General features: G+C 36.5%; 1 protein-coding gene across 1 annotated transcript in view; it reads left to right on the plus strand.

Moving 5' to 3' along the window:
* AKAP6 (A-kinase anchoring protein 6) overlaps nucleotides 1–25710 on the plus strand; it is a gene marked incomplete at both ends in the record, with an annotated part of 373598 nt that overhangs the window by 278604 nt on the left and 69284 nt on the right. The window contains 2 exons of the mRNA XM_079701375.1: nucleotides 9305–9451; nucleotides 12512–12736. Of these exons, the coding sequence (XP_079557501.1) occupies nucleotides 9305–9451; nucleotides 12512–12736 (372 nt within the window). The remainder of the gene's footprint in view (nucleotides 1–9304; nucleotides 9452–12511; nucleotides 12737–25710) is intronic.

A 25710-nucleotide genomic window follows, 5' to 3' on the forward strand; every position in this document is an offset into this window, starting at 1 on the left:
TTCAGGTAGACTGCCTATTACCTCTTCATTTGTTAGGTCTGGCAGGTTTTTATTTTGCTCCTTCACCTGCTGTGTGTTTTTCTGCCCTTTATTTATTTTTTTTTTTTGACCCTGGATTTGTCTCAGTTCAGTCCCGAATCATATTTCTTTCTTTTTTTTTTTAACATTCCTTCCACTGTCTGTTGACTCATTGAACCTAAAGACAGTTGAAACCTAGTCACCTCCATTCTTTGTGCAGTTTCTGTATTTCTATTTTTTTTGTATGAGGGGAGGGGATGGTTATTAACTCTGTCTGGCTTGATATTTGTCCTATCTCCTTCTTCGGTTTCATCTACTGTGCCAGCATGTTGTGTTCTCTTTGGAGTCTAGTATCGTCGTCTAAAATAGACACTGCAAAATAGTTGCCTGCAAATTCAGATCTAACTCAGAGACATAGGTTGACGTGTACAGTGTTAAAAAGTTTTAATTCAACATATAAAAATTATAAGATTTCACATAAAAATATACATTCTGTCTTCTCTTCAGATGTGTACCTGGCCATACAGAAGCCATATCGAAGCCATATTTCCACACAGGAACAGTTGGCAGAGCTGAGTAGAGAAACTTGTGCTCGCCTATCCTCCGTAATCCACACTACTTCCTCTTATTTCCCCTTGACTAGAATCAAATGTTAGTTATCATCACATTTATGCATTTTCTTTTAGTAGAGAAAAATATCAATAGTTCTCTTTTTCTATGACCCTAGCAATAGTTAGAGTATGAAAGATAGAAGATGACTTATCTATACTCAACTCCTGTACATTAGATGCCAGGTAGTGGGGTGCTGGACCTGGTTAGTTCTAGCTTTTGAGAGCTGATTGTCAAATATTCAGGAATTTTGCCATCAGTAGCAACCATTGGTAGCTTGGTAACCACCATGATGGGAATATTTACACCAGGGAAATCACTCCCCCAGGGAGCCAGTTTACTAGTATACCACTACCTGTAGGTGCTTGAGTTTATGATATCTGAGCTAAAATATTTATTCTTCTTTATTGATAAATGAGATTAGTATAATCTGGCAATCTAATCAACATGCCATATACAAATATGTTCACTAATAAAAATACTGAATAAGACTAAACCAAAATAAGGGCCCTATGGCATGACATATCTATTAAGCAGTGATCTTTACAAATGGCTGTTCAACAGGTTCTTAGCAAAATTCCTTGTACTTCTGTACTACTAAGTGATTGCATCCTTCTGCTCACTTTATGTTTATGAAAATCTAATAGAAGCATATATACCTGATCCAGGAATTCACATCCTTGCTGTAGGGATTTAAGTCATTAGATTTGGGGTGTATGTTCTTAGTAATTTAATTATGTTTAAAGTCTGGTTAGTAGTGTACTAACTAACTGGTATTGCTCCAAAATTGCATTGAGAAGGTAATAGGATTGAATTTCTGCACAAGTTGACACTCAATTAAAATTTCCGTATATCCAGTGAGTTAGCCAGTCCTTGGCTGGGGAGCTAGAACAAATGCCTTCCTCCTTAAGCCGATCACTTCAAAACACGCAAAATTTACGATAAAGTCAAATCAAGACTCAGTGCATCAACTAAAATTTGAGTTTGGCTTATCAAATATGGACCAAAAGCAAGGAAGAGACTAGAGAGCATTCACGATATTTCTTTCTTAAATTCTTCTATTTTTTATTGACACTGGAGGAAAAATAACACATTAAAACCTCCTTACTGAATTACTGTCCTAAACCAATAGATCCATGGGGCTTGTTCAGCTAAAAGCCACAACAGACTTTGTAATGCAATGATGTAATCTTGGCTTTGTGTCATTTATATTCAACCTAAAAAAACCAATTTTCCTGAATAGACAGGCTGACAACAATATTGTTCGGTGTGGGTTTTTATTTGGATTCTTTCCAAATGGTTCACATGCCTTCACCGTAACACATCATGCCTGCTTACATCTTTTTTTTTTTTTTGCCTGAATTCCAAAGTTTTCCCCTTTTACTAGCTCTCTATTTTTCTTTTAAGGTCTCAGTTATGTTTGTAAAACTAACCAGCTCCACCACAAAATTAGGATGTATCTTGCAGAGTGCATTCATTTTACTTTTTGCATATTTTTCCCGAGGTCATGTCAAGGTTAGTTTGAATTCCATCCTACATTAAGACTTCTTTCACAGCTATTTAGCTCGGCAGCCCACTCCCCGCTGGGGTCTGCCCCTTGGGCACGTCAAAGCTTCAGACCTGACAAATCACACGCAGATGAAGCTGTACAGTTTTTTAAACAGTTTCATCAGTAACTTTTTTTCCTTTTTCACTATCCTTATTCATGTTGAGATTTTTTTTTCTCTGAATTACCATTTCAGGAATGTCGATTTCTATTTGAGACGGTTTGTTTTTACATCAGACTTTCAAACAAGCAATATCAGTTATTTTATAGTAAATCATACCAATAGCCTTCTATTCACCGAGACTGCAGACCGAAAGACCTACAGACCATTCTTGACTAGTATAACTCTAATTCCATTATTAAAATCTATTTGTAGCAGGAAGCTTAGTGTTGTGAAAGGTGGCTGTATCACAGAGTCTACGGGAATCAGAAAAAAATGTCAACCATAAAAATGCATCCAGTTTATAACATATTATGGGGTGAGCCTGGAAATGTTTCTCAAATGATCAGCAATATGCTCTTATCAGTATTTTAGCAAATTGTGACTAACGGTGCAACTCCATTTCCTGTTTAATTGATGAACTTAAAATGCTTGGTTGCTAATGAGTGTATTAGCAAACAATGTTCCCTTCACAGGCTTAAATAGATCAGGATTTTTTAAAAGCAGCTTACTGTCCTTATTTTCATATAAAGAAAAATATTGACTGCCACAAAATTGCTAGATCAACTGAAGAAGTGGTGTAATTATTGCTGTGTAGTCATTTTGGCAATGTCAAACAACCAGATTATAGTTTTCTAGTTCTCATGCTAGAAAATAGTTATTTTCTTTTGCAAACCATGGGCTTTTCATTACACTTTTATTCAGGACAGACAACACCTGAAGATCTTAACTGCAGACCAAGTAGAAAACTTAGAAGTAAGAGGGAAAATATGTATATTTGAATGATTCTCCTCTACTCGGTCCTCTTTTACACTTAGCTCAGTATGAAAGTACCCATCGAAGGGTCTATGAAAGGTGGCTGGTTGAAACTAATTAAAGACAGGTCTAAATAGAAAAAGAAAAGGAAGGGGGATCAAAGGAATTACATTAGGTGTCAGGACGTTGTTTGGAGATATTTCATTTAGATTTTTGTAATTATATTCAGGGAAAAAGCTAAATTCTAAAAATATCCATTTTGTGCCATAATTTCATATTTACGTTATTTTTGCAATAAGATACATGTCAACAGGCAAACATCTTGAAATCATTTCGGCATTGGTGCATTAACACATTATGGTGAAAAGAGAGGCTTGTGCTTTTCACGCAGCGCATTTCAGTCTTCAATTAATGTGAAAGCACTACAATGCCTATGCAACTTCTCTTGCCTAGTGGTGTACCATTTATCATTGCAGTTTTACATTGACCTTGACACCCACTTCATTAGAATAAAGATTGTCTACCATTTAGGTTACATTGTTCCTCTGCACAGAGACCCCATGCAAATTTCTGTTCAGATAGAAGAGCTGCGAGGCTGTCAGAGGTCATCTGCATTAAATGATTGCAGCTATTTTCCAACTGCTTCTTTTCATTCTACTCAATTCAGGCTAGGAGGATCAATCAAGTCCTCTGCCTGAAACAGTGGGACTGCTGGGAATATAACTGTTTTTGGTAGTAGTGGATATGCCCTAAACAGTATTAAATATTTAATATAAACTCATTAAAGGCCATGCAAAGACTTCAGAAAGACATCAAATTTATAGAAAAATCTAAGGGGCTAGAGGACCTTTTAAGAAATAAATAGAAGAATAATAATCAATTTTATAATTTCAGAGTATGATTACAGTAGTTCTTAAACTTAGTAAATCTTTTCTGTAGGAGACTTTTTTCTCACCCTAGACCTGGGTAGGGAAGGGACAAGACGGGCAGATTTGGTGTTCTTATGCAGTATTTTACTTAAAATTGGCATTGAAAAGTTTTAAGTCATGGTTGTTTTTTATTTTTGTTCTATAACAGTGAATTTTGCTCTGGGTATTTATTTAAAAAGCCTTAGGTATTTGTTATGTAAAAGGAATGATTGGAGAAATAAGTTGCCAGGTTTCCTACTTAAGTTTTCTGAGTGATATAATTGGAATTAAATTATTAATGGGGGATACTTTAAAAAAGATTGTTTTATGATCTTCTATTAGGGAATTTGCAATTCATTTTAATATTTGTAGTTTGATTTATATTAAAGGTAATGCAATCTATATCCAATTAACAATACATGGCCAATGTAATGTGATTTCCAGATCATGCAAATGAAATAAGCTAGAAGAGGGGGGAAAACTCAATTCTTAACCTCAGATGTAATTTGCTGTGTGAGTTCTGGCAATTTTAAATGACATTGCACTTTTTAATTTTTCCGAAGGCTCAGCAGCAGATTTATCCCAATCAAGAAAGCCTATTATCAATTTACAAGGACAATTGTAGGAGTCTTTATAATTTCTCTCTGCAGTTATTCGCCATAAATTGCTAATGGTAAAATACAAGGAGTTTGCAAGAAATAAAGACTTTTGACAAAACAATAAGACAAACTTATTGTTTGTCTTGGGCTTGAACCCTCTTCTTCAATCTTGAACATCTTCCCTAAGTGTTGGTGATATTGGCTCCATGTGAAACATCACATGCACTGTGAGATGCTGGACACGGGTGCTCTGAAAAAGGGGGCAGTGCAAGAACTGCTGCAAAGGGGACACTGGCCTCTAGCAGATTCCTGCACTCAGCATGTACAGCTGAGCTGTGGACCCTGGACTTTCATATAAAAAGACTCTTTGTTCACCACTGAATGGCATTAGGCATGGACTTGCTGAGGGGCCACCATGAAGCCTCGCATGAGGAGGGCAAACAGTAGCCCGAAAACACAATACGGGAGTCATAGACGGATACATCCCTGCATTTTTGTGCAAAAATGCATATTTTCACGCATAATTTTACCAGTGGTTTGGTGTTTTGGTGTGTTCCTAGCATAAGCTTTCTTGTTGATAGACTATAATACATTTTATTTTCTCAGTGTATTTTCTCTACCTGTTGTGTGTTTATGGGAAAGGGGATTATGCTGGATATACAGGTGTTTATGGTATTACTTTGCACTGGGAAAGATAATCAAACTGTAATTATAATAACTAGATCATTTTCCTTGCTTTTACTCTTCCTCATATAAAATCACATGAAGCCCAGTTAAAAAACAGTGTAAGATGTAAATACTCAAACCCTGAAGATACAGCATCTGACAGCCCTATTCTAATAATCAAGAAAATTCTTTGGTTTAATTCTTGTGTTTTTCGTAGCCAAAACTTCACTCTCCGCTCAGCAATGTCTGGTCTCTTTTCAGCATAACCAACAGAAGCACCATACAAAAGTCTTACAATGGATGTCTTAATCTCTCTGTGTGCTTTTTAGAGCATTATTTTGAATTCCATCATGCTGCCTTTTTTCTTTCCTCTTCTGAAGTTTTATTACAACAGCAGAATTCCCAGGGAGCTTTGGGGGCAAGGTTCACATAATATAGCCCTGAAGTTTTGCTTAGGTGGAATCCACCCCCCAATCCTGGCCATCTTTTGATGATCTTTGTATTTCAAAAAGATTCACTGGGTAGAGTCTTGTAGCATTAGCTGTATGTAGTTTATTTTTTATTTTTTTACTTACTAGACGGTGAGCATTGACATCCCTTTCATGACGCTTTCTTTCTCTGACCTCACAGTGACAAGGCATCTTGTTCTTTAACATTGAGGGAGGCAGAAAAATGCTTGAGTTGCTCAATGTGTGCCTTCTATACCAGTTTCAAAATGGCTTATTCTTCTGGTTTCCATGGTGACAATTAACACTGTTTCAAGGCATTGTTCCAGTCTCCATTTGGGCAGAATTTTCGGTGTGATTTTTAACAAAAAAAAAAAAAAAAAAAAAAAAAAAGGAAAAAAAAAGGTTTGGGGGGAAAAATCCCTTTAGCATAACTGTCAAAAAAGTTATCTCAATCAAGTCTTCATGCATTTCTAATTTTATTTACTTCAGAAGTCCTGTTTTGGCTGACTTTGTTTTATAATTCAATTTTAGTATTTGTGCTTTTAAAAAGGAAGCACTGAATAAGAATTTTCTAAAAACTTCTTTAATTCTTAGCTTTAAAAATGAGCTAGTGTTTGTGGTTATTTTTAATTCGGTTTTTAAAGGTTTCTTTATATATCTCTATATACACACAGGAGTGACATTTAGAATAGGAGTGGCCTGTGTCTTTAATTTAGATCATTCACATATCTATTAGGAGGCTTCATTAGTCAAAATTGAATTGGCCAAGCAAATACACTTAATAATGTAAATACGCCCTTTCAATAGAATATATTTTATTTTTGACTAGACAGGCCCACAGCAGGTGCTGTGGGGAAATTAAATACTGGATGTTTATTTACCTTAGCACTCAAGAAAAGCCATCTGACTTTAACTTTGTTAATCTCATTTTTGACTATTGAAGAGTAGTCTATATCATAACATCCCTAGACTACAGGGCACAATGGGGCAACCTCTGCTCACTTACTGCTGTGGACGGAATGAATATGAAGGCTAAATTATTTTCTCACCACAGGCTAAAGTAGCCCTACTTGATAGAATGACCGAGAACTAATAGAGCTGGCAGTTGATTGTCCCTCTCTAATGCTTATGAAAATGTTGGAGAGAGAAAAGCAAAAACATACTAACATCAACAAAAATATATCCCTCTGGCATGATGACATATACAGCTTGAGGCCCTAAATTATATCAGATTCAACCTTCAGAGTGCTTCAAAAATTAAAATAAATATTTTCATCTTAAATTACATGACGTTCTATTACCTCTCATGCACATACCAATATATCTAACAATTAGCTGTATTCTCTTAGCTTTTATAGTTTGAAGGCATTGTCCATCAATCACATCTTTCATCGGTCTGTTTATACAGTAGGTTACATGGTGACAAAGACAGAGAGCATACTTAAAGACAAGTTTCTAAATGTAATAACCTTTTATAATAGCTGTTGCAGTGACTACCGGTACAAGATTTCACAGAGAAAATTATTTTATTATGTCTAAAATTAAATTAATTGTTTTTTATATTTTTATTATTACAAGACTATGATGTTTATGGGACACATCTAAACTGTTGTCTTTCTTGACTGATCTGCTGTGTAGGAGCTGTTCAAAGTTGGGGTAACAAGGGGGGTGAGCTTGTTACAAGTGAAAGTGATAACTGGTCGAGGTTGATCCCGGGTGGCACAGCTGGAGGACCCACTCTGTCAATTAACGCACATGGCATAAGCAAAAGATTTGAATAGGATTCTTCTGCTTGCTTGAAATGCTAGTTCCCCCAATATTATGTCAAAGAAGTCTTACCAAATTAATTATGTAAATCTTTGTCAGCCATATCATCTTTAGATGGGACTCTGATTACATAAAGCAGATTGCCCTCTCCTCCAATCATTACTCTGATAAATAAAACACTATTTAGGTTTCTAGAATACGTGTTTGAGTGTTGAGTCCAGAAAACTCGAGTGGACAGTGTGTTTTATAAGTGTTGGAGTAATGTGGTCTTGGTAATTGCCTGCCATTAGAAAATACAATCAGAATTCCCATGTATCACAGGCCAAATTCTGAAAGAGCTCTAAAGCAACCCTTGATTCTTTTCATTATGCATATTCATGTAATTTTGGATACTCTGACACCCTGATCAACATTCATTAATACTACGAAATGCTTTAAATCACCTCATTTAAAACATTTTGTTCTGTGATCCACAAATAACTAACATTTGGAGAAGTTTACATAATACAAATGATGTGCATGTTTAGTGTAAATGAAAGATTAAAATATGAAACTAAAAGTATGCAAACATATGCAGGAAAATGCTGAGGGCCTATTAACTGAAACAGGAATTTTACACCTTCTTTTCCTTTAAGCTGCTTCCAATTGTATTTTAGTTTGGGATCTTACATAGTATCATGTTTTCAAGGTGAATAAAATCACCCAAGTGCTTGGGCATGTTTTGAACGTGCTGATTTCCTACTTTGCCCAGACAAAAGCATTTCTTATTAGATCTGGTAAGGTGCTCATCTTAGCTCAGTTAGGACAATGGTGTATTATTACCAAGGACCCCAGTAACCTAACTTTTATGCATTGAAGAAAGAAGTTTAGGGATTGCCAGTATACATTTGGAAATGTGCTAAAGTTGTAAAATATGTTTAATACTCTAACCAGAATCTAGTTTTTCTATTCAGAGTTGTTTTTAGGTGCACATTTTAAAAATACATCCATAGTCATATATAGTTGTCCATAATATAGGACTTTCTAACTATGAAGTTATCCAAATAGAGTTATTTGAAGAGAATCACCCTAGTTAACTGTCACATTAAATAGCACTTATTATCACCAGCAAAACATCCTTTAGGAGACACCCACTTGGCAGTTTGTTAGAATACAATGTATATTGCGGGAAGAGAGCTCTGTAATCGATTGTGATGTTTGGGACATTTTACAACAATCAATAAGGAAGCGTAGATTTGTAACCATTCTCAAAACAGTGTTTTTTTGTTTTTTCCTCTCTATATGTACCTCTTCTCCAAGCCCACACAGAATTTTTAAGTAAAAGAAAAATGAAAAAAAAAAGTTAACAGAATTTAGGGGACTTATAGGATAAGGAGGAAGTTACACACTTTTTAGGGATCATTTTATTTGTACCACTCTGAGACCAGTCCTCTGGGAGGCAGAGATGAGTGATGGGCAGTATTCTGGAGCCAAATGTTGGCCAAAACTAATTTTGATATTAAATCCCTCTAGACCAGGTATGTTCCTATTTGGAGTATTTTAAGATAAAGATCAAATGTGTGTACAAACTTTCGTTTGGAAAGACATAAATCGTAGTCAACTAAATGGAATACCTTGGATGTTTGTGTATATGTGAGAAATTTGTATATTTTTAACTGTTTTCAGCAATTTTTCTCAACAACTCAAATTTCTTAGTTTAGCCTCCCCATTAATTTTATTGGAAACACAAACTTTTAACACCCATGAGCCTCACTAACTTTGTGCTCAAAGATTTTCTAAGAACACCTCTTTCCCTAATGGTATCTTTTTTTCTCTTCCCGATTTAGCGATACAGTGTGGAAATGTCCATCAGGGACCTGAAAAAGACGGAGCTGCTTAGTAAGGTTGAAGCTTTGAAGAAAGGTGGCGTTTTACTACCAAATGATCTCCTTGAAAAAGTGGATTCAATTAATGAAAAATGGGAACTGCTTGGGGTATTTGCATTTTTATTACTGTTTGTAGATTACGTGTACATTTTTTGTGAAGCACCCTGTCTGATTTCTAATTTGAGGCACAAATATCTCTCTCTTTCAATTCACTACCTACATTTCAAACAAGCTATTCATGCTATTATGGGGGAAGAACACAGCTTTTCCTCTTCTGTTGATTTTTTTTTTTTTTACTCTGAACTTGCCTTCTCTCAGATTTTTAATAATTTTGGTTCTTTAATACGTAAAAAAGTAAGTAAAATATGCCATGTATTATGGGTATGCACCAAGTCAACTATAATACAGTATATCTGATATACACTGACTGTCATGCTTGAATGAATGTTAATAGAATTTATTCTGAAGGTACATGTTAGAGACATCCACTGTTTAACTATTTACTGTACCCTTCAGATGAAAAGTGGAGTTGTCACTATAGCTTTCAAGTCACACTAAAGCCACAAAAACAAAGAGGCAAACTTGACCCAAATCTGAATTGCAGAATTAAATCGGCCTCTGTTTTGTGCCTCAATTTCCAGCTCACTTTTAACAAAAGCCAAAAAAAAAAAAAAGTTTCATGTAATTCATTTCACGCAATGATGGGCTGGGTCTCAGCCAAAGACTGAGATGCAAGAATCTGGCAAAAAGGCAATATAGAGATTCTGTTACCCAGAGACCAGGATGGCACTGTGCAGGAGACAGTACTGTCCTTTTGTTGGAAGACAGCTGAGAGAGAGAGGTTAAACTGTATTTTTTCATCAACTTCTCTCCTAAATTGCCTTCACTTCAAATCAAGGGTAAGCTAAATTTGTCAATTACTTAAATGATTAATTATAACAGCTAAGTATGGGTGGTGTCAGTTATGGAGCATGATTTTGCATGCCTTCCCTTTCCTGCCTTTTAATTTTTAAAGAAATAATACTCCAAAAATATTTTGAATAAAAAGCTCTCCATGTACCTTGATGACTTGGAGGAATGCCAGTGTTCAGTTTATGCCATGCTTAATCTAGGTGATTAAAAAACTGCAAGTTTAAATCCTTGCTTTCTCATTTAAATTCACCACACTCTGCAATCGTGCAAAGTAACTTAAAACGTTAAAAGTTTTTACTCTGACCTATTGTTACATTACTTTTCAATAGTAATTAATGGCTTTCATTTTATAATATGGTGATTTAAATCAGAACCTACTAAATTCTACAGAATTCGTTGATCTCATACAGGAGAAATGTGGTTAGTGTCTGACATTTTAAAAGACTGTTTACTATATAGATGAGAGCAGCAACTTTATATGCTTGATAGATAAAGCGATAGTCTGCCTATGCTGTATTTTCACATATCTATTTCTAATTAGGTAAATAATTAACAATAATCTTTTTGGAAAATTGTTTGAAGTATGTCATGTATATAGCTCCCTAAACAAAAATTTTAAATCAAGATAACATTAAAAAAAGAAACAGAATATTTAGCTATCCCTTATGAGCCAGATACCTTAAAAATGGTTGTCATTTTAACAAAAATATCATTCGAATGCAGTATGCAGAGTTTTGTAATGATTTCTGGGGAGAGAAGGCTGCTGGGAAGATTTTAACAAAACCTGTGCTACACTACCACCACCAGGCATACTGCTTTAATTGGCATGATTACATTTTAATTGGCATGAAAAAAATTTAAAGACAAGGATTTTAACTTCTAACAATAGTAAAATAGAGGGATATGGTTTTTAATATTACTTTCATCTAAGGTGAACAGTGTGGAATGGAAATACATTAGAATGAAATGTCAGTGGTGCGTACAGTTTAATCTGTGAAATTTTGTCCCCTGTGCTGCATATTACTCTGTCTCAATTGCATATTAAACAACCCTATCAAGGCAGGCATTGGCATCTGCTGTGCTGACACAAATTGTGAATTAAATGAAATTGATGTCCTCTGTCGTATATTTATGAAGATGGACCATTCTCTGAAGTATTCTGTTTATGAAGAATTTATGATTGCAAACTGTTCCAGAACAAAAAAGTGGCAATAAATTCTTTTTTGTGACCCTACCCTCCAAGGGCATTGATTTCACCTCCTGCTGCTACTTTTGTTACAGCATAAAAACAATAGCTAAATCTGGATTCCACTGAGGGTCTTCAAATTATCAATATTTGCACCATGAAAATACAAGGGTGTTGCCAAGAAAGACGATTTTTCTCCTAAAGATAACTATTTACGGAACACTACACAGCAGATGAATGTTTGTTGACTTAATTTTATTTGTGTTTTAAAGCCTATTTTTGTAGCTTTAATTCATCATTATAGATTAACTCATCCTGATTCTCCAAAGAGAGTGTTTTCCACCAAAAAAAAAAAAAAAAAAAAAAAAAAGCCTTTCCTGACTATACCTTCATGCCATAGTGGTTCATCTAAGCAGGCTTCTAGCATAGTGGATTTGGGCTTATTTTAACACATATTTTAGAAAGTCTAGCATCCACAAATGCAAAGTGGGAAGAATTGAAGGGTTGAACAATTTCTAGGTCAGGTAAAATCAACAGCACCAAGGAGGCTACCCCTTCTTAACAGTCCTGTGTCATAAGGTTTAGGGAATTGTACTTCACAAAACAAAAAACAAAAAACAAAAAAAAGGAATTTAATTCTCCATGCACAGTCTACTCTTGGCTTCCTTAGTATATTGATTAAACTCAAACTTCTACCTCCTGAAAATTTTATGCAGAGAATTTTTACTGTAAACTCCTGTCATGAGAATTGAAATGAGTTTTTATCAGTAACCATGGTGAACTTTTGGGTCAAAGCTCCTTTCTGTTAGAGGAAATTAGAAGTGAATGACGTCTTCGTAAGCCTCCAGTGGTAGTCAGAACAACACCCATGGCTCGAGAATCGAATCCTAAACGGAACATTGAGCTAATCTGAACTGAATGTCAGTTGTGAGGTGGGAGGTGCAGCAGACACCTTCCAGGTGGCTCTTGTCACCAGCCAAACTGTGATACGTATTTGGTACCTACACTAATCAATGTTTTTGTTTTTTGCTGTTGGTGTTTTTGTTTTTGTTTTTAATCTGATGCATTAGAAAACCCTAGGAGAGAAGATCCAGGACACAATGGCAGGGCACAGTGGGTCGGGTGCACGTGACCTGCTCTCTCCTGAAAGCGGAAGCCTGGTAAGGCAGCTGGAGGTCAGGATCAAAGAACTGAAAGGGTGGCTAAGAGATACAGAGCTTTTCATCTTCAATTCCTGTCTGAGACAAGAAAAGGAAGGAACAATGAATGCTGAGAAACAACTGCAATACTTTAAGGTAATAAAAAACAATCAAAGTTTATAAAAAGCTTTCTTTATGGTAGGGATAAAATATTTATCAAGTACGTAAAGTATTATACCCATGTATCTATGTATCACTGTGCACTTAAATGTTTCCTTGAATTTATAGGCACCCTCCACATTTCTTATATGCCAACCTCTGTGTGTGTATAAAGATGAACATTAAGCATATCAAATACACATTGTATAGGGGAAATCTCTGCTGCTTGTGTGTTTTGTGCAATGCCTGTTGAAGGAGGGGGCTTTGATAAATTAAAAGCAGACCAGCAAACACTAAAGATTACTGAGGACTTTGAAAGGCAGACCTAAATGTTCTATAAATAATGTGGCTAAAAATACTTCCATAAATTGATATGATAAAAACACATGATTTAATATAAGACCATTAATGCTAACAAAAAGAAACATAATTTTTACATATGAGAGAACCAACTATTTATGGAAGGAAGAAATAAAATAAAAGTGTTTCCTACATTAGAGGTATTTTCCACTATAGAAAAATGTCAAACTTAGCAACATGGCTGTGTACATGTTCATTGTATGTCCATGAAGAAGAAGTGTTCCCCTCATTTGTTCCCATGGTTTACTCAATATCTTTTCAAAAGCAGTTTAAAATTGAAATCTTTGTTCTCATTGGCCACACTAGCCTGTACTGCTTGAACCCTCCTGTAAATGCAGTGATTATTTGAACTCTGGCTGGTGTCAGCCTAAGGCTTTGGGGTTGCAAACATGAATTTGCTGGCTTAACAGGTCTGAAAGAGGAGAAAGGGGAAAATCAAGAAGGAAAGAACTTCTTGAGACCAAGCAACTATTCCTTCTCAAAGCCTTCTAGGACCAGGTTTTATTCATCTCACATTCTGCTCTGCAGTCTTCCAGCAATCTACATATCAGAGAATGTAGTCACATGTAGTTCACCTTCCCTCTGCCAGACAGACAGGCCCCCCTTGCTCACCTGCATAACCCAAGAGGAGGCCCCCTCCAAGGTAAGACCACAGTACTTCTCAGTAAACTGTCTGCATTACACATCTACACATTGTTTTACTTGAACTCCTTGTCTACCACTGAGTTGAAGTTAAAACCAGAAGTTAAAAAGTCTCTTGCCAAGGCAAATGGGTTTCACTATCTAAAATCTAACATCCAGATGATTTGTTACTTGACCTCCTCTTGTTTCACTCTAACCCCCCATTGCAGGGAGATGGAGTCTTCAGATATTTCCCTCTGTGTTGTTTGAACTTAACAGGTACCATATAAAACATCCCGGTCATCAGTAGGCTAGATGTTGTGAAATTTATTTTCTCTCTATAGTATCTATATTGCAGCTTTAGTGAACTGGTTAATGGCCCCAGTCAGTTGTGTGACCTTGGTCATATTTCTTGTATGATCCCTGGTGCCTCAGTTTCTTCATCTATAAAATGGGATGCTAGTAATATTTATCTTATGCGGTTATGAGTTCATACATGTAAATCATTATTTCTACTTTTTGTAATGGTGCATTCATAAAGGATAGAAATCTCAACATTATAAGCCCAAAGATGTTACATAATAATTGGGTGCTGCCAAATGGCATTAGCTTTATGCTTTAGGCTTATACAGTGTCATCAACATTATCTTCAGCTAGGTCCTTGTAACAAATATAAAAGAGATTAAGAGACACAGAGAGAGACAGAAAGAAATCTCTAGGCTTCCAAATCATTGAATAATTCCTAAGAGTTCTAGTCGTTTGCTAACAAATACTTTGTAGCCACTAGGGAATATTCACTACCCCTAATTCATTACTTACCATGTGCATCTTAGTGCCTGAAAATAATCATAGAATTTTTCTTTCAAAGCTACCAGAGATTATCACATGCTCTTTGCTCTTTTATTTCTTCAAAGACATTTTTTCCTTAGAGCATGTTTATGTTTTCAGTATCACCATTCATTAAACTCACTACATTTATGCCTGACTCTTATTTATTTAGCTATTTTTAAAGTAAGATAATAAATAGAGACTTTCCTACTCCAAACAACAGGCAGGATCTTGATGGTGATGTATACCTCATCATGTGTTTTTCCCAGCCCTATTCCATCCCCTGCAATCCTTACCTAAGGTAATTATGATCCTGAATCCCATGTTCTTTATTTCCTTGCATTCCTCTAGGAAGAAGGAATATTTTTAATTTTAGTTGTTTTTAACCTTATTAAAAGGTAATCATGCTGTATGTTATCTTTAGGACTTCTTTTTCATTTAACATTATAATGCCAAGATTCATTCATCTCATTGAGTATGGCTGTAATTCACTTACTTTGACATTGTGTAATATTCCTTTGTGAGTATATACATATAATGCTAATAGCAACTTATGAGGTTGGTATTAGGATCCCAATTTTGCAGATATGGAAACAGGCACATGGAGGTTAAGTTTTGTGTGTCCAAGGCCACATATAATGAGTGGTAGAATTAGGTTTTAAATCCAGAACTGTCTGACTCTAAAGCCCATTCTCTGAACTACTATGCAAAATTGGTATTTATTGGTATTTACTGGATGCCCTTACATGCCAGGTGACTCAAAGGGAAGAGCAGGACAGAGCTAAATATCATTGTTTCTTTGTGGAAGGTTTATTAGTCACAATCTTCAGCAATTTGGCCAGAATAGCAAATGGCTGTAGCTATTAAAGATCTGGGGAGGTGAAAATATTTGTGTTTTCATTTTACATTTTTGTACAATATCAGTGTAAATTTCTTTGCCATGTGTCACTTTTTATTTTATTATTTTATTTTTTTAACATCTTTATTGGAGTATAATTGCTTTACAGTGGTGTGTTATGTGTCACTTTTTAAATTGAAACTTTTTGAGAATATGGAGCCCTGATGATTTTTCTGAATGACCTGAAACTGTAGTCCCTTCTAAAGTTTTGACCTTGAGGAGTTTGATCGGATAAGCTAAGTGGATCTAGCATGACAGCACTTTTTTTTTTTTTAAAAGAAAGCTTTCTGTGTGTCAGTTGAAGTAAACGTCTTTCCTAGCCAGAATTATGAATATTTCTGAGCTGTTTACTCTTTAGTGCTCAGTATATGATTAGTTAAGTGTTCTGTATATTACCACATTCATTGGAAGAATGAAACCAAATGTTTGTAACACAATAATATTGTAATATAATGTTTATAACATGTCAAAAATCATAATTGGTAATAGGCATATGCAGAATAAAAACTTTTTACTCACCACAAATCCAGAAAACAGATAACATCTGCCTTTCTAAGTGATAAAACCACTGAAATAAGAGAGTTATTAAAGAACCTTTATGTGTCAGAAACTCTTTGCCATGTTCTGCCTCTTGTGGGTTCCCAAATGTCTTCTGCTGTCATTGGTCACACTGAACACAGAAGACAGGCTTTATCCACAGGGTTTAGCTTTATGATTCTCCATTCTCTAAAATCTCAGGCTTTTCATAGAATGAATTTCTTTATATGACACCCAGAGTAATGATAGATAAGCCACAGTGCACTACCCAGGAGAACAGGGAGGGAGGGTGCTGCATATAAAAAGGAAAATCTGTCACTTTATAGACACAACTGTTTCCTTCTCAGAGTTTGGTCTGGGATGAGAGAAAGGACCAGGATCTTAAGTTTTCAGAAAAAGAGAAAAAGCAATTGTGGAAAATATTCTTTTTCTCTACGACAGTAATGTGATAAATGTGGGATTAGACATGAGGCAAAATTCTACCTAAGAAAGAGTTAAAGCCCAGGATGGGAGAAACACGAAGGTGTGAACCTAAGAGCCCTGGGACAGAAATGCAAAAGTGTCCAAGAGTGAACACACCATGACAACAAAACTCAGAGAGCAGATCAGAGATTTAATGAGGCCAGCTGGCAAAGGGCCCCTTAGAGCTGTGTACGGGCAGCTTCAATGCAATTGGCTGGAAAGCATTACTTTTTAATGATGATCCTTCAGAGAGAAAAGAAAATAATTACTTAATCATATGTTCCTTGTATCCCATAACAAAATTCATTATTCTGAAGACTCAAATTGGGGAGAAATTATCGGTTACCAGCTAAAGGAGACTGTGACACTGGACTGGGCCCAGAACCAGCCTGGGAAGGACAAGTTTAGACCAGTCAAGAGGCTCTATCATAAGAAGAATGAATGGGATAGATTTGGTAACCTTCACAATGACTAATGTCCCAAATCTGCTTACCAATTTAAATTTGACCAAGCACTGATTGGTTCAGAATGATGGAGTAGAAGGACATGCACTCACTCCCTCTCGTGAGAGCACTGGAATCACAACTAAATGTTGAACAATCATCATTGACAGGAAGACACTGCAACTCACCAAAAAAGATACCCCACATCCGAAGGCAAAGGAGAAGTCACAATGAGATGGTAGGAGTGGCGCAATCATGATAAAATCAAATCCCATAACTGCTAGGTGGGTGACTCACAAACTGGAGAACAATTATACCACAGAAGTCCACCCACAGGAGTGAAGCTTCTGAGCCCCATGTCAGGCTTCCCAACTTGGGGGCCCGGCAACAGGAGGGGGAATTCCCAGAGAATCAGACTTTGAAGGCTAGTGGAATTTGATTGCAGGACTTCGACAGGACTGGGGGAAACAGAGACTCCACTCTTGGAGGGCACACACAAAGTAGTATGCTCATTGGGACCCAGGGGAAGGAGCAGCGACCCCACAGGAGACGGAAGCAGACCTACCTGCTACTGTTGGAGGGTCTCCTGCAGAGGTGGGGAGTGGCTGTGGCTCACCATGGGGGCAAGGACACTGGCAATGGGAGTTCTGGGAAGTACTCTGTGGCGTGAGCCCTCCTGGAGTCCACCATTAGCCTCACCAAAGAGCCTGTAGCTTCCAGTGCTGGGTCGCCTCAGGCCAAATAACCAACAGGGAGGGAACTCAGTGCCACCCATCAGCAGACAAGCAGATTAAAGTTTTACTGAGCTCTGCCCACCAGAGCAACACCCAGCCCTACCCACCAATAGTCCCTCCCATCAGGAAGTTTGCACAAGCTTTTTAGATAGCTTCATCCACCAGAGAGAAGACAGCAAACACAAGAAGAACTACACTCCTGCAGCCTGTGTAATGAAAACCACATTCACAGAAAGACAGACAAAATGAAAAGGCAGAGGACTATGTACCAGATGAAGGAACAAGACAAAACCCAGGAAAAACAACTAAATGAAGTGGAGATAGGCAACCTTCCAGAAAAAGAATTCAGAATAATGATAGTGAAGATGATCCAGGACCTCTGAAAAAGAATGGAGGCAAAGATTGAGAAGATGCAAGAAATGTTTAACAAAGACCTGGAAGAATTAAAGAACAAACAGAGATGAACAATACAATAACTGAAATGAAAAATACACTAGAAGGAATCAATAGCAGAATAACGGAGGCAGAAGAACAGATAAGTGACCTGGAAGACAGAATGGTGCAATTCACTGCCATGGAACAGAATAAAGAAAAAAGAATGAAAAAAAATGAAGACAGCCTAAGAGACCTCTGGAACAACATTAAACACACCAACATTCGCATTATAGGGGTCCCAGAAGGAGAAAAGAGAGCAAAAGGACCCAAGAAAATATTTGAAGAGATTATAATCAAAAACTTCCCTAACATGTGAAAGGAAATAGCCACCCAAGTCCAGGAAACTCAGAGAGTCCCAGGCAGGATAAACGCAAGGACAAACATGCCGAGACACATAGTAATCAAATTGACAAAGAAAAAAAAAGACAAAGAAAAATTATTAAAAGCAACAAGGGAAAAATGACAAAGAGCATACAACGGAACTCCCATAAGGTTAACAGCTAATTTCTCAGCAGAAACTCTACAAGCCAGAAAGGAGTGGCATGATATATTTAAAGTGATGCAAAGGAAGAACCTACAACCAAGATTATTCTACCCAGCCAGGATCTTATTCAGATTCAACGGAGAAATCAAAAGCTTTACAGACAAGCAAAAGCTAAGAGAATTCAGCACCACCAAACCAGCTCTACAACAAATGCTAAAGAAACTTCTCTAAGTGGGAAACACAAGAGAAAAAAAGGACCTACAAAAACAAACCCAAAACAATTAAAAAAACGGTAATGGGAACATACGTATCGATAATTACCTTAAATGTGAATGGATTAAATGCTCCAACCAAAAGACACAGGCTTGCTAAATGGATACAAACACAAGATCCATATATATGCTGTCTACAAGAGACTCACTTCAGACCTAGGGACACATACAGACTGAAAGTGAGGGGATGGAAAAAGATATTCCATGCAAATGGAAATCAAAAGAAAGCTGGAATAGCAATACTCATATCAGATAAAATAGACTTTAAAATAAAGAAGGTTACAAGAGACAAGGAAGGACAGTACATAATTAACAAGGGATAAATCCAAGAAGAAGACATAACAATTATAAGTATATATGCACCCAACATAGGAGCACCTCAATACATAAGGCAACTGCTAACAGCTATAAGAGAGGAAATCGACAGTAACACAATAATAGTGGGGGACTTTAACACCTCACTTACACCAATGGACAGATCATCCAGACAGAAAATTAATAAGGAAACACAAGCTTTAAATGACACGATAGACCAGATAGATTTAATTGATATTTATAGGACATTCCATCCGAAAACAGCAGATTACACTTTCTTCTCATATGCACACAGAACATTCTCCAGGATAGATCACATCTTGGGTCACAAATCAAGGCTCAGTAAATTTAGAAAATTGAAATCATATCAAGCATCTTTTCTGACCCCAACGCTATGAGATTAGATATCAATTACAGGGCAAAATACATAAAAAACACAAATGCATGGAGGCTAAACAATACGTTGCTAAATAACCAAGAGGTCACTGAAGAAAACAAAGAGGAAATCAGAAAATACCTAGAGACCAATAACAATGAAAAGATGATGATCCAAAGCCTATGGGATGCAGCAAAAGCAGTTCTAAGAGGGAAGTTTATAGCAATACAGTCCTACCTCAAGAAACAAGAAAACTGTCAAATAAACAATCTAACCTTACACCTAAAGGAACTAGAGAAAGAAAAACAAACAAAACCCAAAGTTAGCAGAAGGAAAGAAATCATAAAGATCAGAGCAGAAATAAATGAAACAAAGAAAACAATAGCAAAGATCAATAAAACTAAAAGCTGGTTCTTTGAGAAGATAAACAAAATTGATAAACCTTTAGCCCGACTCATCAAGAAAAGGAGGGAGAGGACTCAAATCAATAATATTAGAAATTAAAAAGAAGAAGTAACAATGGACACCACAGAAATACAAAGCATCATAAGAGACTACTACAAGCAACTCCATGCCAATAAAATGGACAACCTGGAAGAAATGGACAAATTCTTAGAAAGGTATAACTTTCCAAGACTGAACCAGGAAGAAATAGAAAATATGAACAGACCATTCACAAGTAATGAAATGGAAACTGTGATTTAAAATGTGCCAACAAACAAAAGTCCAGGACCAGATGGTTTCACAGGTGAATTCTATCAAACATTTAGAGAAGAGCTTACACCATTCCTTCTCAAACTCTTCCAAAAATTGCAGAGGAAGGAACACTCCCAAACTCATTCTATGAGGCCACCATCACCCTGATACCAAAACCAGACAAAGATACTACAAAAAAAGAAAACTACAGACCAATATCACTGATGAATATAGATGCAAAAATCCTCAACAAAATACTAGCAAACAGAATCCAACAACACATTAAAAGGATCATACGCCATGATCAAGTGAGATTTATCCCAGGGATGCAAGGATTTTTCAATATACACAAATCAATCAATGTGATCCACCATATTAACAAATTGAAGAATAAAAACCATGTGATCATCTCAATAGATGCAGAAAAAGCTTTTGGCAAAATTCAACACCGATTTATGAGAAAAACTCTCCAGAAAGTGGGCATAGAGGGAACCTACCTCAACATAATAAAGGCCATATATGACACACCCACAGCCAACGTCATTCTCAATGGTGAAAAACTGAAAACATTTCCTCTATGAACAAGACAAGGGTGTCCACTCTCGCCATGATGATTCAACATAGTTTTGGAAGTCCTAGCCATGGCAATCAGAGTAGAAAAAGAAATAAAACGAATACAAATTGGAAAAGAAGAAGTGAAAATGTCACTGTTTGCAGATGACATGATACTATACAAAGAGAATGCTAAAGACGCCACCAGAAAACTACTAGAGCTAATCAATGAATTCGGTGAATTAGCTGGATACAAAATTAATGCACAGAAATCTCTTGCATTCCTATACACTAACAATGAAAGATCAGAAAGAGAAATTAAGGAAACAATCCCATTCACCATTACAACAAAAAGAATAAAATACCTAGGTATAAACCTACCTAAGGAGGTAAAGGACCTGTACCCAGAAAACTATGAGACACTGATGAAAGGAATCAAAGGTGACAGAAACAGATGGAGAAATACACCATGTTCTTGCATTGAAAGTATCAATATTGTGAAACTGACTATACTACCCAAAGCAATTTACAGATTCATTGCAATCCCTATCAAATTTTTTTACAGAACTGGGACAAGAAATCTTAAAATTTGTATGGAGACACAAAAGACCCTGAATAGCAAAAGCAATCTTGAGGGAAAAAAACAGATGGAGGAATCAGACTTCTTGACTTCAGACTGTACTACAAAGCTACAGTAATCAAGACAATATGGTACTGACACAAAAACAGAAATATACGTTAGTGGAACAGGATAGAGAGCCCAGAGATAAACCCATGCACCTGTGGTCAACTAATCGATGACAAAGGAGGCAAGGATGGACAATGGAGAAAAGACAGTCTCTTCAATAAGTGGTGCTGGGAAAACTGGACAGCTACATGTAAAAGAATGAAATTAGAACACTTCCTAACACCATACACAAAAATAAACTCAAAATGGATTAAAGACCTAAATGTAAACCGAACACTATAAAACTCTTAGAGGAAAACATAGGAAGAACAAACACTCTGACATAAATCACAGCAAGATCTTTTTTGACCCACCTCCTAGAGTAATGGAAATAAAAACAAAAATAAACAAATGGAACCTAATGAAACTAAAAGCTTTTGCACATCAAAGGAAACCATAAACAAGATGAAAAGACAGCACTCAGAATGGGAGAAAATATTTGCAAATGAATTCAATAGACGATTCATCTGAAAAATATATAAACAGCTCTTGCAGCTCAATATTAAAAAAACAAACAATCCAATCAAAAATTGGGCAGAAGACCTAAATAGACATTTATCCAAAGAAGACATACAGATGGCCAAGAGGCACATGAAAAGCTGCTCAACATCACTAATTAGTAGAGAAATGCAAATCAAAACTCCAATGGGTTATCACCTCACACCGGTCAGAATCGGCACCTTCAGAAAATCTACAAAAAACAAATACCAGAGAGGGTGTGGAGAAAAGGGAACCCTCCTGTACTGTTGGTGGGAATGTAAATTCATACAGCCACTATGGAGAACAGTATGGAGGTTCCTTCAAAAACTAAAAATAGAATTACCATATGACCCAGCAATCCCACTACTGGGCATATACCCAGAGAAAACCATGATTCAAAAAGACACATGCACCCCAATGTTCACTGCAGCAGTATTTACAATAGCCAGGTCATGGAAACAACCTAAATGCCCATTGACAGATGAATGGATAAAGAAGATGTGGTATATATATACAATGGAACATTACTCAGCCATTAAAAGGAACGATATTGGGTCATTTGTAGACACATAGATGGACCTAGAGATGGTTATACAGAGTGAAGTAAATCAGAAAAAGAAAAACAAATATCATATATTAACACATATATGTGAAATCTAGAAAAATGGTATAGATGAACCAGTTAGCAAGGCAGAAATAGAGCCACAGATGTGGCTATGGACAAACCATGGACACCAAGGGAGCAAAGCGGGGGGTGGGGCGTGGGGATGAATTGGGAGATTGGGGTTGACATATATACATTAATATGTATAAAATAGATAACTAATAAGTACCTGCTGTATTAAAAAAATTAAATTAAAAAAAAAAAGAAATTTGACCAAGCACTTTTTGCATGTTATTATATTTAAACCTTACCCTAATTATATAAGTTGAAAACTGTGGTCAACTTCTTATGTGTGTTTTTATTTATTTTCATGAATGAAGAACTTGAGATATGGAAAGTTAATGTGACTTGTTTGAATTCACACAGCAACCAGCAGCAGAGACAGAGCGAAACCATGGTCTTTGGGTTGAAATTTTAGTATTCTCCCATTCTGTCATTTGCTGACCCTTTGGTAGACATTGAAACCTTGTTTTACTCTAAATCAACGGTTGGCAACATTTTCTATAAAAAGCAGGTAATACAATCTCTGTCACAGTTATTCAGCTCTGCTGTTATAGTGTAAAAGCAGCCACAGAGAATATGTAAATGAATAAATATTGTGTGTTTAATAAAACTAATTTACAGAACTATTTACAAGAGCCGGCAGTGGCTAGCAGACCTTAGTTTTCTGACCCTGCTCTAGATTACAAAAATTATCATAAACATGGGAATGGGTACCATCTACATCTCCTTTAAGGAAAGGAGGCCATGCAAGAATTGCATTAGGAGGAAGAAAACATTCTTTTAATAATTGTAATAGTGACTACCAGTACTTATTGAGTGCTCATTAGATGTGAGTCACAGTTTCTAAGTTTCTCTATTCACTTATTTAATCCTCATCACCATCTTGAGGCAGCTGGTTTATTATCCCCTACTTATGGATGAGAAAACTGAGGCAGGGAAAATTGAAGTTACTGAAGTTCATACAGTTAATAAGTGATAGAGCCAATAGTCAGGTCTAGAAAGTCTTTCAGAATCTGCCACTACTTTGTAGACTCAGTAGTCCTTGGGTCAAAGATCTATTTTCTGGAAAGAGAAAAAGATGTTAACTCATAACTTACTCTATTGTTCCTCATCCCTTTTCTGATTCCTTGGATAGCCATCTAGAGGATGTTGGGTTGTAACCTCCTCAGGAGCTTCCCAGGTATAACCTGAAACCAACCGTCACAAACAGAGGGCAGGAAGAGACTGAAGAAAGAGGCAGACCACTCCAGATTGGTAGGTGACAGGTTTAATAGGAAAGGGAACTTAGGAGGCTTGTCATGGGCAGACACAAGACAAGAAATTTCCCCACCTCCAGAATCTTAAAGGTTTATATAGAGGCCTGAACTGGGTTCAGTCATGTACACAGTCCAGATAGTCTCACCACCACACTGTTATCTCAAGGCTGTATCCTTGCGGCAGCTTCTGATGGCAGGGAAGGCAAGCAGAACACACATTCCAAGGACAGGGGAGGAGAAGAGGAGTCCAGTTGCCCGGGTTCAGCTTGAAGGTCAAACCGATAGTCATGTCTTCTTGATGACCACCACCCCCCTCAATAGAGGAAGTCAGCAAGTCAATGTTTTAAACCTTGGACATTAAAATTTTTAGAGTAGGGTCTTTAACAGGATTTCAAATTAACTGAGGTATGCAGCATTACTAAGTAATTACTCTGAAAGGGAATATCACTGATATACTTTTACAAAATAGATAAATAAAAGAGCTAAACACAGTCCACATGCTTTAAGAAGTATTTTCCCAAATCTCACTGTGTGATTTCCAGAAATAAAAATAGAACCAATCTAGCCAAGACATTTAGAGGGAATTTCCCATGTCCACTATAATCAATCTCAAATGGCACCATAAATAATCACATGTCCTATGTCCTTCAAAACCCGCATTTTTAAGGAGATAAGGTTGAAAGACAGAAGAGAATATGTTGGAAGTTTTGAGATATGAGAGAGGAGGCCATGGTTCCTACAGGTCCAGGATCATCTCTGCTGCTGTGTCCTGGAGCCATACAAACTTGGTAATGATGCTGTTGGCAAAGCTGCAAACAAAGAATTACAGTAATTCAATCTGGCTGTAACAAAAGCGTGTAAAATGCTTTCAAACAGATATCAGACAGGATTTAATCCTTTCGATGTGTCTTAAATACATTTTTTAAAAAAGCTATTATATTAACCATGTATGTTCATCAAAAAGTAAGTACTGAAATCATCTTTTATTAGATATTTTCCCCACTGTATATAAAAAAATCCATTGCCTAACACTTCTTTGGAAGTAACTTTGAGTAATTGGATACAATCTAGAGCTGCCTTGTAAAGAAAAAAACTGGCTGGGTTAAGGTTGAAATTCAAAGATAGATTTAAATAAATGTTATTCACAGTACCATCTGGGGGTAGTGGGAAGACCCACAGGAAATTTTTATAGGCAGTCCCATTGTAAGCCTTCTAAAGTAAAAGAAAATGGAGTAACAAAGGCCTAATTCTTTCTGAGTACACCTTTTTCTAGAAGATGCTGAATGATTCCTGAAGTGGGGCAATCTGCCCCTGAATTGAGGATTCATAGAGGTAGCCATATACTCATGTCATATGTGTCGTTTGTATTACTGCTCTCAGGTAAACCAGATTCATGGAAGTTAAAGGCTGCACTGCTAATCTAGAAAGATGACAGAGAGAGGTCACCCATCCTTACTTCACTGCTGCCTCAAAAACCAGACAGAACTGCATTTAGGCTCTGAAACCACAGTGATGAATATTTCTATTCTTACTTGATTTCTTAACATTATTTAAATGTTATTTTAATTGATAATAAGCTCAAATTAGGAAGAAACTGGGAGTATGGAATTGCAAAGATGTCTCCATGCTCTTCATGTAGATTGAAGCAGTGAATCTGATCCACCATAATGTAGAAGCTTAAGCCTGTGGGTTCAAGACGCTTGAGTTTATCCTGTCTCTACCTATTTCTAATCCATGATTTTTCTTAAAGCCCCAGGTTTCTCATCATAAAAATAGGCATAGTAATAACACTTACCTCATAGAGTGGCTATGAGTATTAAATGAGATA

The sequence above is a fragment of the Hyperoodon ampullatus genome (genome assembly GCF_949752795.1).
Source record: "Hyperoodon ampullatus genome assembly, chromosome: 3".
Taxonomy (NCBI): Eukaryota; Metazoa; Chordata; class Mammalia; order Artiodactyla; family Ziphiidae; genus Hyperoodon; species Hyperoodon ampullatus.